This window comes from Nerophis lumbriciformis, linkage group LG23 (assembly GCF_033978685.3).
Source record: "Nerophis lumbriciformis linkage group LG23, RoL_Nlum_v2.1, whole genome shotgun sequence".
NCBI classification, from domain to species: Eukaryota; Metazoa; Chordata; class Actinopteri; order Syngnathiformes; family Syngnathidae; genus Nerophis; species Nerophis lumbriciformis.
The window spans coordinates 38,784,585-38,801,660 of NC_084570.2; the positions used below are offsets into that span (position 1 = coordinate 38,784,585).

The 17,076-nt window shown below is 34.2% G+C and overlaps 1 protein-coding gene across 6 annotated transcripts in view; it reads left to right on the top strand.

The window, feature by feature from the left end:
• ptpn11b (protein tyrosine phosphatase non-receptor type 11b) overlaps nt 1-12,394 on the top strand; it is a 143,850-nt gene extending 131,456 nt beyond the window's left edge. For 5 of the 6 annotated variants that reach the window (XM_061985586.2, XM_061985583.2, XM_061985585.2 and 2 more), the window contains 3 exons: nt 1,703-1,797; nt 7,405-7,508; nt 12,010-12,394. In XM_061985586.2, coding sequence (XP_061841570.2) covers nt 1,703-1,797; nt 7,405-7,492 — 183 coding nt within the window. In that variant the 3' untranslated portion in view covers nt 7,493-7,508; nt 12,010-12,394. Of the gene's footprint in view, nt 1-1,702; nt 1,798-7,404; nt 7,509-12,009 lie in introns of those variants that run through there. The other variant, XR_009817819.2, reaches the window with a different exon arrangement.
• The last annotated feature ends 4,682 nt before the right edge of the window (nt 12,395-17,076 follow it).

Consider the following 17,076-nt stretch of genomic DNA (forward strand, 5'->3'; position numbering starts at 1 on the left):
CCCCAGTGGGACGTCGATGTGAATGACTATGAGAAACCTTGGAGAGGACCACATATATGGGTAACATAACATATATAACATTGTTTTTAGTTCATTATTATTTTCTTAACTGTTAAAAAAAAAATCACACTAAAATTCTTAGGGACCCAAAAGGGTCCCGCTCATTAAAGTGTTAATTTTTTTTTTTTTTTCTTTACTCTCAATGCTTAAATCTCTGCAACAACCACAGATCTATGTATCGATATAAAGTTGTTGTTTTTTTAAGATGTATGCCCTTTTTGTTAAAACAGTTTTTCTGATAAAAAAATATGTCAGTGTAATATTTGATGTGATATTGATTTTAGTTCATAATTTTTTGTTTTGTTTTTACTCTCAATGCTTAAATCTTTGCAACAACTTCAGATCTATCTATTAATTATAAGTTGTATTATTTTTATGTGTATTTTGTTTGTTTTTTAATGCGTATTGGTCAAAGAAAACTTGTTTTTTATGGCGAAAACGCAAAACATGCAATATTTTCCTCAAAAAATATTTCAAAGTGTAATATTTGATGGAAAGTAATTTGAGCCTAAATAGGTCAATAATTCATAACATTTGATTTTAGTTCATTATTATTTTCTGAACATCGACAAAAAATCACACAAAAATTCTTAGGGACCCAAAAGGGTCCCACTCATAAAAGCATAAAAAATTGGCACATTTTGTTAAAACCCTGTTTTTTATGACAAAAACACCAAATATGCAATATTTTCCTCAAAAAATATTTAAAAGTGTAATATTTGGTGTGAAGTAATTAGAGGCTTGTATAGGTCAATAATTATAATATTGATTTTAGTTCATTATTATTTTCTTAATGACTGTTGAAAAAAAATCTGATCTATCTGTTGATTATAAGTTTTATCATTTTTATGTGTATTTTGTTTTGTTTTTTTAATGCTTTTTTGTTAAAGAAAAATTGTTTTTTATGGCAAAAACACAAAATAAGCAATTCTTTCCTCAAAAATATTTCAAAGTGTAATATTTGATGTGAAGTAATTGGAGCCTTAAATATGTCAATTGATTTTAGTTCATTATTATGTCTTAACAACAGTTTTTTTTACTCTCAGTGCTTAAATCTCTACAACAACTTCAGATCTATCTGTTGAATATAAGTTTTATTTTTTTTCATGCATATTTTGTTTGGGGTTTTTTTTGTGCTTTATTGTCAAAGAAAACTTTTTTATGGCAAAAACACAAAAAATAATTCAAAGTGTAATATTTGATAAGTATTTGGAGCGTTGATAGGTCAATAATTATAACATTGATTTTAGATCCTTATTATGTTCTTAACAATGACAGTTAAAAAAAAAAAAATCCCACTAAAATTTTTAGGGATCCAAAAGGGTCCCGCTCATAAAAGTGTTAAAATAGTCACACACCTCACCGGCCCAACACCTAAATCTCTGGAACAACTTCAGATCCATCTATTTTTATGTGTATTCTGTTTGTTTTTTGTTTTCTGGTTACATTTCACCTGCTTGATATTTTATTCCACTTGTTTATGTTTATTTTTGTAATAGTATTTTCAAAGTGGCCCCCGGCCCACACTTTGGACACCTCTGCTCAAAAGTCTTCTCATATTTTGGAAAATGACGCCAAAGTTGTAACCCATTGATGGTGACGATGATGATGATGATGATGATGCTGATGTCATCTATTGCAGAGGAGTAGAGTGAAGGAGATAGAGTACTCAAACATCAAATATGCTCCCAACTGCACCTCCAAACTCAACATGGCGTCTTCACGCTCCTCCTCTGTGTGAGTAACTTGTGTGTGATATCATGTGCGATACAAGCAGAGTGTTTACTCGTGAGTGATATCATGTGCGATACAAGCAGTGTTTACTCGTGAGTGATATCATGTGCGATACAAGCAGTCATGCAGAGTGTTTACTCGTGTGTGATATCATGTGCGATACAAGCGGCCCTGCAGTGTGTTTACTCGTGTGTGTGATATCATGTGTGATACAAGCAGTCCCGCAGCGTGTTTACTTGTGTTATATCATGTGCGATACAAGCAGTCCTGCAGAGTGTTTACTCATGTGTGATATCATGTGTGATACAAGCAGTCCTGCAGAGTGTTTACTTGTCTGTGATATCATGTGCGATACAAGCAGTGTTTACTTGTGAGTGATATCATGTGCGATACAAACAGTGTTTACTTGAGTGTGATATCATGTGTGATACAAGCAGTCCTGCAGAGTGTTTACTTGTGTTTGATATCATGTGCGATATAAGCTGTCCTGCAGAGTGTTTACTTGTGTGTGATATCATGTGCGATACAAGCAGTCCTGCAGAGTGTTTGTCTGTGATATCATGTGCGATACAAGCAGTGTTTACTTGAGTGTGATATCATGTGCGATGCAAGCAATCCTGCAGTGTTTACTTGTGTGTGATATAATGTGCGATACAAGCAATCCTGCAGAGTGTTTACTTGTGTGTGATATCATGTGCGATACAAGCAGTCCTGCAGAGTGTTTACTTGTGTGTGATATCATGTGCGATACAAGCATAGTGTTTACTCGTGAGTGATATCATGTGCGATACAAGCAGTCATGCAGAGTGTTTACTTGTGTGTGATATCATGTGCGATACAAGCGGCCCTGCAGTGTGTTTACTCGTGTGTGTGATATCATGTGTGATACAAGCAGTCCTGCAGAGTGTTTACTCATGTGTGATATAATGTGCGATACAAGCAATCCTGCAGAGTGTTTACTTGTCTGTGATATCATGTGCGATACAAGCAGTGTTTACTTGTGAGTGATATCATGTGCAATACAAACAGTGTTTACTTGAGTGTGATATCATGTGTGATACAAGCAGTCCTGCAGAGTGTTTACTTGTGTTTGATATCATGTGCGATATAAGCTGTCCTGCAGAGTGTTTACTTGTGTGTGATATCATGTGCGATATAAGCAGTGTTTACTTGGGTGTGATATCATGTGCGATACAAGCAGTCCTGCGGAGTGTTTACTTGTGTGTGATATCATGTGCGATACAAGCAGTCCTGCAGTGTTTGTCTGTGATATCATGTGCGATACAAGCAGTGTTTACTTGTGAGTGATATCATGTGCGATACAAACAGTGTTTACTTGAGTGTGATATCATGTGTGATACAAGCAGTCCTGCAGAGTGTTTACTTGTGTTTGATATCATGTGCGATATAAGCTGTCCTGCAGAGTGTTTACTTGTGTGTGATATCGTGCGATACAAGCAGTCCTGCAGAGTGTTTACTTGTGTGTGATATCATGTGCGATACAAGCAGTCCTGCAGAGTGTATACTTGTGTGTGATATCATGTGCGATATAAGCAGTGTTTACTTGGGTGTGATATCATGTGCGATACAAGCAGTCCTGCGGAGTGTTTACTTGTGTGTGATATCATGTGCGATACAAGCAGTCCTGCAGTGTTTGTCTGTGATATCATGTGCGATACAAGCAGTGTTTACTTGTGAGTGATATCATGTGCGATACAAACAGTGTTTACTTGAGTGTGATATCATGTGTGATACAAGCAGTCCTGCAGAGTGTTTACTTGTGTTTGATATCATGTGCGATATAAGCTGTCCTGCAGAGTGTTTACTTGTGTGTGATATCATGTGCGATACAAGCAGTCCTGCAGAGTGTTTACTTGTGTGTGATATCATGTGCGATACAAGCAGTCCTGCAGAGTGTTTGTCTGTGATATCATGTGCGATACAAGCAGTGTTTACTTGAGTGTGATATCATGTGCGATGCAAGCAATCCTGCAGTGTTTACTTGTGTGTGATATAATGTGCGATACAAGCAATCCTGCAGAGTGTTTACTTGTGTGTGATATCATGTGCGATACAAGCAGTCCTGCAGAGTGTTTACTTGTGTGTGATATCATGTGCGATACAAGCATAGTGTTTACTCGTGAGTGATATCATGTGCGATACAAGCAGTCATGCAGAGTGTTTACTTGTGTGTGATATCATGTGCGATACAAGCGGCCCTGCAGTGTGTTTACTCGTGTGTGTGATATCATGTGTGATACAAGCAGTCCTGCAGAGTGTTTACTCATGTGTGATATAATGTGCGATACAAGCAATCCTGCAGAGTGTTTACTTGTCTGTGATATCATGTGCGATACAAGCAGTGTTTACTTGTGAGTGATATCATGTGCAATACAAACAGTGTTTACTTGAGTGTGATATCATGTGTGATACAAGCAGTCCTGCAGAGTGTTTACTTGTGTTTGATATCATGTGCGATATAAGCTGTCCTGCAGAGTGTTTACTTGTGTGTGATATCATGTGCGATATAAGCAGTGTTTACTTGGGTGTGATATCATGTGCGATACAAGCAGTCCTGCGGAGTGTTTACTTGTGTGTGATATCATGTGCGATACAAGCAGTCCTGCAGTGTTTGTCTGTGATATCATGTGCGATACAAGCAGTGTTTACTTGTGAGTGATATCATGTGCGATACAAACAGTGTTTACTTGAGTGTGATATCATGTGTGATACAAGCAGTCCTGCAGAGTGTTTACTTGTGTTTGATGTCATGTGCGATATAAGCTGTCCTGCAGAGTGTTTACTTGTGTGTGATATCGTGCGATACAAGCAGTCCTGCAGAGTGTTTACTTGTGTGTGATATCATGTGCGATACAAGCAGTCCTGCAGAGTGTATACTTGTGTGTGATATCATGTGCGATACAAGCAGTGTTTACTTGCGTGTGGTATCATGTGCGGTGCAAGCAATCCTGCAGTGTTTACTTGTGTGTGATATAATGTGCGATACAAGCAATCCTGCAGAGTGTTTACTTGTGTGTGATATCATGTGCGATACAAGCAGTCCTGCAGAGTGTTTACTTGTGTGTGATATCATGTGCGATACAAGCAGAGTGTTTACTTGTGAGTGATATCATGTGCGATACAAGCAGAGTGTTTACTCGTGAGTGATATCATGTGCGATACAAGCAGTCATGCAGAGTGTTTACTCGTGTGTGATATGTGCGATACAAGCGGCCCTGCAGTGTGTTTACTCGTGTGTGTGATATCATGTGTGATACAAGCAGTCCCGCAGCGTGTTTACTTGTGTTATATCATGTGCGATACAAGCAGTCCTGCAGAATGTTTACTTGTCTGTGATATCATGTGCGATACAAGCAGTGTTTACTTGTGAGTGATATCATGTGCAATACAAACAGTGTTTACTTGAGTGTGATATCATGTGTGATACAAGCAGTCCTGCAGAGTGTTTACTTGTGTTTGATATCATGTGCGATATAAGCTGTCCTGCAGAGTGTTTACTTGTGTGATATCATGTGCGATATAAGCAGTGTTTACTTGGGTGTGATATCATGTGCGATACAAGCAGTCCTGCAGAGTGTTTGTCTGTGATATCATGTGCGATACAAGCAGTGTTTACTTGTGAGTGATATCATGTGCGATACAAACAGAGTGTTTACTTGAGTGTGATATAATGTGCGATGCAAGCAGTCCTGCAGAGTGTTTACTTGTGTGTGATATAATGTGCGATACAAGCAGTCCTGCAGAGTGTTTGTCTGTGATATCATTTGCGATACAAGCAGTTTACTTGTGAGTGATATCATGTGCGATACAAACAGAGTGTTTACTTGAGTGTGATATAATGTGCGATGCAAGCAGTCCTGCAGAGTGTTTACTTGTGTGTGATATAATGTGCGATACAAGCAGTCCTGCAGAGTGTTTACTTGTGTGTGATATTATGTGCGATACAAGCAGTCCTGCAGAGTGTTTACTTTACCCTTAATTTTAACAACCATATGTCTACAATAATAAACATTTAAAAAAGTAAAAATCCACTTACTTGAACACCGGCAAAGGAGCAGACAGAGACTGTGTGTGTGTGTGTGTGTGTGTGTGTGTGTGTGTGTGTGTGTGTGTGTGTGTGTGTGTGTGTGTGTGTGTGTGTGTGTGTGCGTGTGCGTGCGTGCTTGGAAGAGGCGCCGCTGAACGAGACTAGCTCTTCTTACCCCCGTGAAATAAGTCTGCTTCGGCATATTTTTCCAGACATGTCGGGTCTGATCACAGTTAAAACTTCCATAATCGTGAGCGCCATTAATGTACTCCTGGCAAATAGTCTTTATTTTGATATTATTTTACTTTATTCTGAACTCCACAGCGATTCTCTCCTTCTTTCCACGCTGCTCTGTTGTCTTCTTGGCTCTCACACCGAGTTGACAAAATGGAGAAAACTTGTCAAAAGTGAAAGAACACAAAAACGTTTTTAGTTCATTATTATTTTCTTAACTGTTAAAAAAAAAATCACACTAAAATTCTTAGGGACCCAAAAGGGTCCCGCTCATTAAAGTGTTAATTTTTTTTTTTTTTTCTTTACTCTCAATGCTTAAATCTCTGCAACAACCACAGATCTATGTATCGATATAAAGTTGTTTTTTTTTTAAGATGTATGCCCTTTTTGTTAAAACAGTTTTTCTGATAAAAAAATATGTCAGTGTAATATTTGATGTGATATTGATTTTAGTTCATAATTTTTTTGTTTTGTTTTTACTCTCAATGCTTAAATCTTTGCAACAACTTCAGATCTATCTATTAATTATAAGTTGTATTATTTTTATGTGTATTTTGTTTGTTTTTTAATGCGTATTGGTCAAAGAAAACTTGTTTTTTATGGCGAAAACACAAAACATGCAATATTTTCCTCAAAAAATATTTCAAAGTGTAATATTTGATGGAAAGTAATTTGAGCCTAAATAGGTCAATAATTCATAACATTTGATTTTAGTTCATTATTATTTTCTGAACATCGACAAAAAATCACACAAAAATTCTTAGGGACCCAAAAGGGTCCCACTCATAAAAGCATAAAAAATTGGCACATTTTGTTAAAACCCTGTTTTTTATGACAAAAACACCAAATATGCAATATTTTCCTCAAAAAATATTTAAAAGTGTAATATTTGGTGTGAAGTAATTAGAGGCTTGTATAGGTCAATAATTATAATATTGATTTTAGTTCATTATTATTTTCTTAATGACTGTTAAAAAAAAATCTGATCTATCTGTTGATTATAAGTTTTATCATTTTTTATCATTCAAGGAGCAGACAGAGACTGTGTGTGTGTGTGTGTGTGTGTGTGTGTGAGAAAACTTGTCAAAAGTGAAAGAACACAAAAACGCATTCTCTTCCCAGAAGTATTATTATTATTTATTTGTATTTACTTAAAAGCTATCTTTAAAAAAAGTATTTTCTTTTAAAGTCTCTGTCTGTTCACAATTAGTGAAGTTGCTGTATAAAACCTTTGATTATTACTTTCTGATCACGTTTTAATTGCAGATTGCAGACATCAGCAGTGTAATATATCCGAGGAATGAACAACAATATTGTTATTTTTGCAGCGTGACAAACGACGATTCGTCAGGCGTGTACGAGAACATCAACTTCAAGCGCTCCCAGACGTCCTTCAGCAGCAACACCAGGAGGTGAAAGATGCTGCTCCTCTGTGAGTACTTTCACTTTCCTTTTCTCTCAATAGACTACACGAGTTGTCAAGACGGCTGAGGTCAAAGGACTAAAACATTTGATTTGTTACTTGTATGATCTTCAGTCTTGGTTCTCTTCTGCAAAAACATGATTTATCTCTTCATATCTGAGCTAATGTGACTTTGAAGTCAGACTGGACAATTATGGCAAAAATTATCTTCCCCATAATTTGGATTAACAACACAATGATTATTACACCACCAAAACTCAACTTGAAATACATCTAGAAGAACAACCGGACATAAATAAGTAACATACAAGTACATTAATTAGAATAGTAAAAACTATTAGAATTTCCATTTCCAGTAGGAGAGGATGTATAATGCCCATTCATTGTCAATGGGGAGAAATTCCGGGAAAACTGGGAATTTTTAAATAGGGAAAACATGTTTTGTGTTCAATATATGTGAAGAGTAGTGTGGGTGTGGATGGTTGGAAGGTCAGAATCGGGTAAAAAGTGGCGCAAAATGTTGAGAATTTAGAGCATTGCAGAACTATGAATATGTCCATTCAGTTGAATGGACATATTAACATTTCCTGGAAATTTGTGAATTTTAGGAAAACCGGGAATTTTGAAAAACTATTGATACTAGATGATATGAATGGTTGGTGTTGGAATTTTTGGAATCGGTTGAAAAATGTTGACACAATAGTTTGAATTGAGAATGGGTATTCCGGGAAATCCGGGAATTTGTACAAAAAGCAAATGGAACATTTGTTGTCCAAACTAAATATAGGGCATTGGAAAACCGGGCATTTTTGAGAATTGCTGGAAAATTCTGAGAATTCCTGGAAAAATGTTTAAACTTGGAAAATGTGTGAAGAGTCGTTTGGTGGATGAATAAAAGTTCGGAATCGGGTAAAAAGTGGCGCAAAATGTTGAGAATTTAGGACATTGTAGAACTACGGATATGTCAATTTAGTTGAATGGGAATTTCTTGGAAATTTGGGAATTTTGGGAAAACCAGGAATTTTTGAAACTATTGATACTAGATGATATGAATGGTGGGTGTTGGAATTTTTGGATTGGGTTGAAAAATGTTAATGTAATAGTTTGAATTGACAATGGGTATTTTGTAGTTCCTGGAAATTTGGAAAAAAAACAGGAATTTGTACGGAAAACAAATTTGAACATTTGTTGTCTCAACTAAGAGGAATGTTTTGAAGGTGGAAAATGTAGACTGTGAAGAGGTGAAAGTAGAGCATTGGAAAACTGGGGAATTCTGAGAATTCCTGGAAAATGTTTTGAACTTGGAAAATGTGTTATTAGTAGTTTGTGTGTGGATGGTTGGAAAGTTGGAATTGGTTAAAAAGTGGTGCAAAATGTCCAGAATTTAGGGCATTGTAGAACTATGAATATGTCCATGGGAATTTCCTGGAAATGTGTGAATTTTGGGAAAAGCGGGAATGTTGGTGTTATATAACAATAAGAAAAAAAACATCCACTTCTCCAATTCCATTTGTACTTTTTACACGTACTTTATAAAGTGTCCTTCTGTGTCATAAACACAATTCAATAAAATGCTTAAATATTCTCACATTTATTGATGCAAAACATCTTTGGACAATTTTGACCATTTTTTAAGTCAGAGCACAATCACTTTTTAAATGTATCAACCAGTGCTTTGAAGAGAAACTACACTTTTTATGGCATTTTGCCTATATTTGTCATTTTTTTTGTACAATCTAAGTTGTAAATAAACGCTAGCAAAAGTCAACTAACAATGCAGATAATGGGAGTACACTACTGCGCCCTTAAAGTCCTCCTAGAAAACATCCAAAAAGTGCCAACAATACTCCATTTACATAGCAAGAATTAGTGATATTGCTATTTTGAGCGCTAACACAGAATAACTACTTTTAGCTGGCTTATCCTATATTGACATATTGAGCTGCTGCTCTGAGTTGGTGAAAGTTAATTCTAGATTATAAATCATGTCTCTCACCTGGATAGTAGAAGGTTGTGGACATAAACCCACAACTTTGACATCCAACTTAGACATGAACATTTTTTATTTTTCAACCCTTTGTGAGGATTATGATGATTGTTCACGTGAACTGGAAGATACAAACATCCCATCAAACTGTATCCCAGTGAGAGCAGACATTGTACAGTAAGTGATTGCCCTCTTTTAAAAATAAACCGTTTCTAATGGCACAAAACACAAAATATGCAATATTTTCCCCAACAAATGTCCAAATTGGAATATTTTCCATGAAGTAATTTGAGACTTGAATGTGTCAATAATTCATAACAATATTGGTTTTAATTCATTATTATCATTTGAACAGTGACAGTTAAAAAAAAAAAAAAGTACAGTCAAGGTCAACGTCATGGTCAAGGTGGATTTATTTATTTAAGTACCTTTAAACAGCTCAAGATGCCCCAAAGTGCTGCACAAGTTGTGTTGAATAAGATGACAAAGATGAACCAAAAATGGTTATTAAAATGAATAAAAACATCTAACAGGTTTAGAAAATATAAAATAAATTATGCTGATGAAAACCAACTACACTAAGCTAAAATAGGCTGATAAAAACAACTAAAATAATAATGAAATAAAATACTCTGATATAAACAAACCAAACTAAAATAGGCTGATAAAAAAAACCTCAAATGAAATACATTACTTCGATAAAAACAACTAAACTAAACTAAAATAGGCTGACAAAATCAACTAAAATAAAATACACTGGTAAATAAACTCAAGTAAAATAAAACAGGCTGATCAAAACAACTAAAATAATAAAATAATCTGATGTGTTTCAAAGTAAGTTATTTATTGATTTATTTTTACTTTAAACCCTTAATTATCTCTCGATCAATTTCCGATCCATCTGTAGATTATAGGTTTTTATTATTTTTTAGCAATGACAGTTTAAAAAAATCACACTAAAGGTCCCAGGAACCAAAATGAGTCTTCGTCATTAGTGTTTCAACGTAAGTCGTTTATTTTGTTTATTTTTACTTTCAACGCTTAAATATCTCGAGACCAACTTCCAATCTATCTGTATATTATACGTTTATTATTACTTTTGAGTAATGACCATTTAAAAAAAATCACACTAAATACCTTAGAGACCAAAACGAGTCTTAGTCATTAGTGTTTCAAAGTAAGTCATTTTTTATTTTTTATTTTTACTTTCAGTGCTTAAATATCTCGAGATCAACTTCCGATCTATCTGTAGATTATAAATTTTTATTATTTTTGAGTAATGACCGTTTAAAAAAATCACACTAAAGACCTTAGGGACCAAAATGGGTCTTAGTCATTAGTGTTTCAAAGTAAGGACTTTTTTATTTTTTATTTTTACTTTCAGTGCTTAAATATCTCGAGATCAACTTCCGATCTATCTGTAGATTATACGTTTTTATTATTTTTGAGCAATGGTAGTTTTAAAAAAAATCACACTAGAGGTCCCACGGACCAAAATGAGTCTTCGTCATTAGTGTTTCAAAGTAAGTAATTTATTTGATTTATTTTTACATTCAATGCTTAAATATGTCAAGATCAACATCCGATCTATTTGTCGTTTATAAGTTTTTATTAATCACACTAAAGGTCCTCGGGACCAAAATGGGTCTTAGTCATTAGTGTTTCAAAGTAAGTCATTTAATTTATTTATTTTTACTTTCAACACTTAAATATCTCAAGATCAACTTCCAATCTATCTGTCGATTAAAAGTTTTTATTATTCTTGAGCAATGACCGTTTAAAAAATATCACATTAAAGGTACCATGGTCCAAAATGGGTCTTAGTCATTAGTGTTTCAAAGTAATTCATTTATTTTATTTATTTTTACTTTCAATGCTTAAATATATTGAGATCAACTTCCAATCTATTTGTCGATTATAAGTTTTTATTATTTTTGAGCAATGACCATTTAAAAAAAATCACACTAAAGGTCCCAGGGACCAAAATGGGTCTTAGTCATTAGTGTTTCCAAGTAAGTCATTTATTTTATTTATTTTGAATTTCAATACTTGAATATCTCAAAATCTATTTCTGATCTATTTAAGTATTGCAATTCAAAATAAATAAAATAAATGACTTACTTTGAAACACTAATGACTAAGACCCATTTTGGTCCCTGGGACCTTTAGTAGGATTTTTTTTAAACCGTCATTGCTCAAAAATAATAAAAAACTTGTAATCGACAGATCGGAAATAGATTTAGAGATATCTGTCGAATATAAGTTTTTATTATTTTTGAGCAATGACAGTTTGAAAAAAATCACACTAAAGGTCCCAGGGACCAAAATGGGTCTTAGTCGTCAGTGTATCAAAGTAAGTCTTTTATTTTTACTTTCAACGCTTAAATATCTGGAGCTCACCCCTGGCTTAAAGAACGCTAGTAACAAAATAAGGTGCTTTGATTTTTTTAAAAGTGCACCAAAAAGGCACAAAATAGTTTTTTGAGGATGTGACAGAAAAATATGTCCTGCTGGTTGTCTTAGATTGCTGAGACGTCCTCCATGACGAGTTTATTCCCACCGGCTTGTTGCGAGAGGGAGGGGGGCTGGGGCTCCTCCTCGGCCCCACCACGTTGCACCTTGCCTGGGATGAGTGTCGCCGTCCCGCCCCCTCTGGCCTGGAGCTGGACGTGAGGACTTGACCCCCGCCGCCATCAACGTGCCTTCTTGTACTTTTGGACTTGAGGAGGATGGACCTCAAGCAGGGGTCAGAGGTCACCCGCAGCCATGAAGACATTCTCACATCCGTACCCCCCCAAAAAAACGTATTTTTGAACGCAGACACGAACACGTGAACACGAGTCTTTCTTCTTGTAAATGTTTCTTATACTGATATTTGCCAGACACTGATTAAATGAATGTTGTGGACTGTTTGTGCTTCGTTTGTTGACCTTTGACACCAGCAAAATAATCATACATGACAAATATATGAAGACTGAATACAATAATATTATATACAGTGAAATAACATACAATAATATTATATACAATGAAATAACATCAAATAATATTATATACAATTAAATTACATCAAATAATAGTATATACAATGAAGTTACATAAAATAATATATACAATGAAATAACATGAAATTATATCATTTACAATGAAGTTACATCAAGTAATATATACAATGAAATATCAAATATTATATAAAATGAAATAAAATAATATATACAATGAAATAAAATATTATATACAATGAAATAAAATGATAAATACAATAAAATAAAATATTATATACAATGAAATAACATAAAAATTATATTATATACAATTAAGTTACATCAAATATTATATACAATGAAATAAAATATATACAATGAAATAACATAAAATATATACAATGAAATTACATAAAATAATATTATATACAATGAAATAACAAAATTATATCATTTACAATGAAGTTACATCAAGTAATATATACAATGAAATAAAATATGTACAATGAAGTTACATAAAATAATATTATATACAATGATAATATATACAATGAAGTAACATCAAATAATATTATATACAATGAAGTAACATCAAATAATATACACAATGAAATAACATAAAATAATGTATACAATGAAATATAATATATACAATGAAGTAATATAAAATACTATATACAATGAAATAACATAAAATATTATATACAATGAAATAACATCAAATATATACAATGAAATTACATCAAAATATATGTAATGAAATAACATCAAATAGTATATACAATGAAATAAAATATTATATACAATGAAATAACATAAAATAATATAGACAATTAAATAAAATATATACAATGAAATAACACAATTATATTATATACAATTAAGTTACATCAAATAATATATACAATGAAATAAGATATATACAATGAAATAACATAAAATATTATATACAATGAAGTTACTTAAAATAATATTATATACAATGAAATAACATAAAATTATATAATTTACAATTAAGTTACATCAAGTAATATATACAATGAAATAAAATCTATACAATGAAGTTACATAAAATAATAGTATATACAATGAAATAAGATACAATAATATTATATACAATGAAGTAACATCAAATAATATTATATACAATGAAGTAACATCAAATATACACAATGAAATAACATGAAATAATGTTATATACAATGAAATATAATAATATATACAATGAAATAAAATTATTATATACAAATGAAATAAAATATATACAATGAAATAACATAGAATAGTATTATATACAATTAAGTTACATAAAATAATATATTCAATGAAGTAATACAAAATAATATTATATACATAGGAGTCATGGCAATATCATCTCATATTACATGAGATTATAAGAATCCATCCCTCCATTTTCTACAGATTGTCCCTTTTTTGGGGGGGTCGAAATAAAGTCCTATTTTTTTAAGAAAAATGCTCATTTTAGAAGAAGCCATAAAACGAAGTAATATTTTAAAAGTAATAATCAGTCATGTCAGTTTATGCAGGGAAAATAGAAGTACGAATCTTTGGGCCTAATACTCACAATGAAATGGCTATTCCATTCAGAATTGATTCTCACTTTGAAACTCTTTCAACACTGGTTAGGAAACATCCTTCTGTTTGCATGGAGATGGACTAAACACCTCTTTTTGTGTGTGTGTGTGTGTGTGGTGTGTGTGTGTGTGTGTGTGTGTGTGTGTGTGTGTGTGTGTGTGTGTGTGTGTGTGTGTGTGTGTGTGTGTGTGTGTGTGTGTGTGTGTGTGTGTGTGTGTGTGTACAGTATATATGTATGTACAGTATGTATATATATATTTATATGTATGTACAGTATATATGCATGCATGTAAATATGTATGTATGTATGTACAGTATGTATGTATGTATGTATATATACACAGTGTTGGGACTAACGCGTTACAAAGTAACGCGTTACTGTAACGCCGTTAGTTTCGGCGGTAACTAGTAATCTAACGCGTTATTTTTTATATTCAGTAACTCAATTACCGTTACTACATGATGCGTTACTGCGTTATTTTACGTTATTTTTTAATGTAGTATCGGCTAGAAACAGAAGAAGTGTCGTCCTTCTGTCTCACAAGGAAAAGAAAAGGCGTGCTTTCCTCGACCGAGGAGCGGAGCGCAGGGGAGACGTTCCTCCAGGGCCTATGTATTTCGGGGCTAACAACTTTCACTTTACCCGGCAGTGGGTCTTTACAGCTCCGGACTCGAGGGTGAATGATGAGGCCGGCGGTTTGTTGCAACTTTGCGACTTTATTGGTGTCTTACACGCAGCCATCCACCAAGCAAGAGCACCTGCACACACTAACTGTTGCGCTCCCTCACCTCTCTCGCCCACTCACTCACTGACGTCACTCACCTCACATGCTGTCATATCTTAAAGGGCCACACACACACACACACACATACGCTACTCTCATAACAACTAAAAAGACATCATGGCGAAGCCAGAAGTCGAGTTTCTTAACATGGATACATTGTCACTACTTTTCTTTTGTCGAGCACAAAGAAAATAACAGTTTAGTTAAATGTAAGTTGTGTCTTGGATCAAAGATCCCATCTACTTAAAGTTAAAGTGCCAATGATTGTCACACACACTAGGTGTGGTGAAATTATTCTCTGCATTTGACCCATCACCCTTGATCACCCCCTGGGAGGTGAGGGGAGCAGTGAGCAGCAGCAGTGAGCAGCAGCAGTGACCGCGCCCGGGAATACTGCCCAAAACAGCAATTCAAATCTGCTGAAACAGCTACATAAATGGTAAATGGGTTATACTTGTATAGCTTTTCTACCTTTTTAAGGAACTCAAAGCGCTTTGACACTATTTCCACATTCACCCATTCACACACACATTCACACACTGATGGAGGGAGCTGCCATGCAAGGCGCTAACCACCACCCATCAGGAGCAAGGTTGAAGTGTCTTGCTAAAGGACACAACGGACGTGACTAGGATGGTAGAAGGTGGGGATTGAACCAGTAACCCTCAGATTGCTGGCACGGCCACTGCTAGCCAGGACAACATTGATAGAGCCATTGCAGCGTATGTGCTAGAAGACATGCAGGCTATTTCTACAGTGGAGTCACACGTTTTCAGGCAGCTAATTAGCATGATACCGGCGTCAAACAATAAATGGCACGGAAAACATGTTCCAAGTATCTGGACAGTGAGCACATAAACATGGAAAGCGAGCTAAAGAAAACACTCCAAACTCTGCCTCTGCTCATCATTGAAGGTACACACTGTCAATTCTCTTATATACTCTTTCATTCTAGACTTCTAGAGTGTTTGATTATCACATCACTCTAAATGTATAGACTATAAAGTTCACAAACATAAAGAGGGATGCTAGTGGGCCAGGCCAATCTTACCTTATCTCTAAACTAAAACTGGGGAAATGTGTAGAGTGTTCTGGGCTTCACTACAGTGTTGATCTCCTGAATACATGATTTTATTTCACAATTCCTTGAGAAAAAAAATGCCTGGTTAGGCTTTGTGTATGTCATGTGTGCCTTCCTTGGGTGAAGCCAGCTTTACAGCTATGTTGTCATTATGCTGTTTGTTACTTATGTATGTTATGTTGCAGCTATTTCAAATAGTTTTGTCAATTTGTTTTGGCCTGAAATAAACTGGCCCTTTGAAACATATCTTTGTCTTTTGTATGTAGAGCACATTGCTTAGCAGAGTTCAGTGATGCAAATGCATGTCAAGTTGATCAACACATTGTATTATTCTCCAGTGCAATAACAGTACTGAAATGAAGGCTAAAAGGGCATCAATGAGAGCCTTAAAAAAAAAAAAGGAGAAAAATAGTAAATAGTTACTTTTCACAGTAACGCATTACTTTTTGGTGTAAGTAACTGAGTTAGTAACTGAGTTACTTTTGAAATAAAGTAACTAGTAACTGTAACTAGTTACTGGTTTTCAGTAACTAACCCAACACTGTATATACATATATATATATATATCCCACTGGGGTGAGTTTTTCCTTGCCCTTATGTGGGCTTTGTACCGAGGATGTCGTTGTGGCTTGTGCAGCCCTTTGAGACACTTGTGATTTAGGGCTATATAAATAAACATTGATTGATTGATAGATATATATATATATATATATGTATATTATATACGTGGGTATGTATAGTATATATGTAGGTATGTACAGTATATGTATGTACAGTATGTATATATATGTATGTACAGTATATATGTATGTATGTACAGTATATATGTATGTACAGTATGCATGTATGTATGCGTATATGTATGTATGTACAGTATATATACTGTATGTATGTACAGTATATATATATATATATATGTATGTACAGTATATATGCATGTATATGTATCAATGTATGTATGTACAGTATATGTGGATTCATAAATATTAAATATGCGAAATATCAAATGGTGACGACAAAAGTAGTAATTTTATGTAAATGAAGTTGTAGGATTATAAAACAAAAAAGTTAAGTATTCAATCATAATTTTTTCAGAAGTGTATATTAGATTGCAAAAAATATACATTTTATTGTCATGATATTG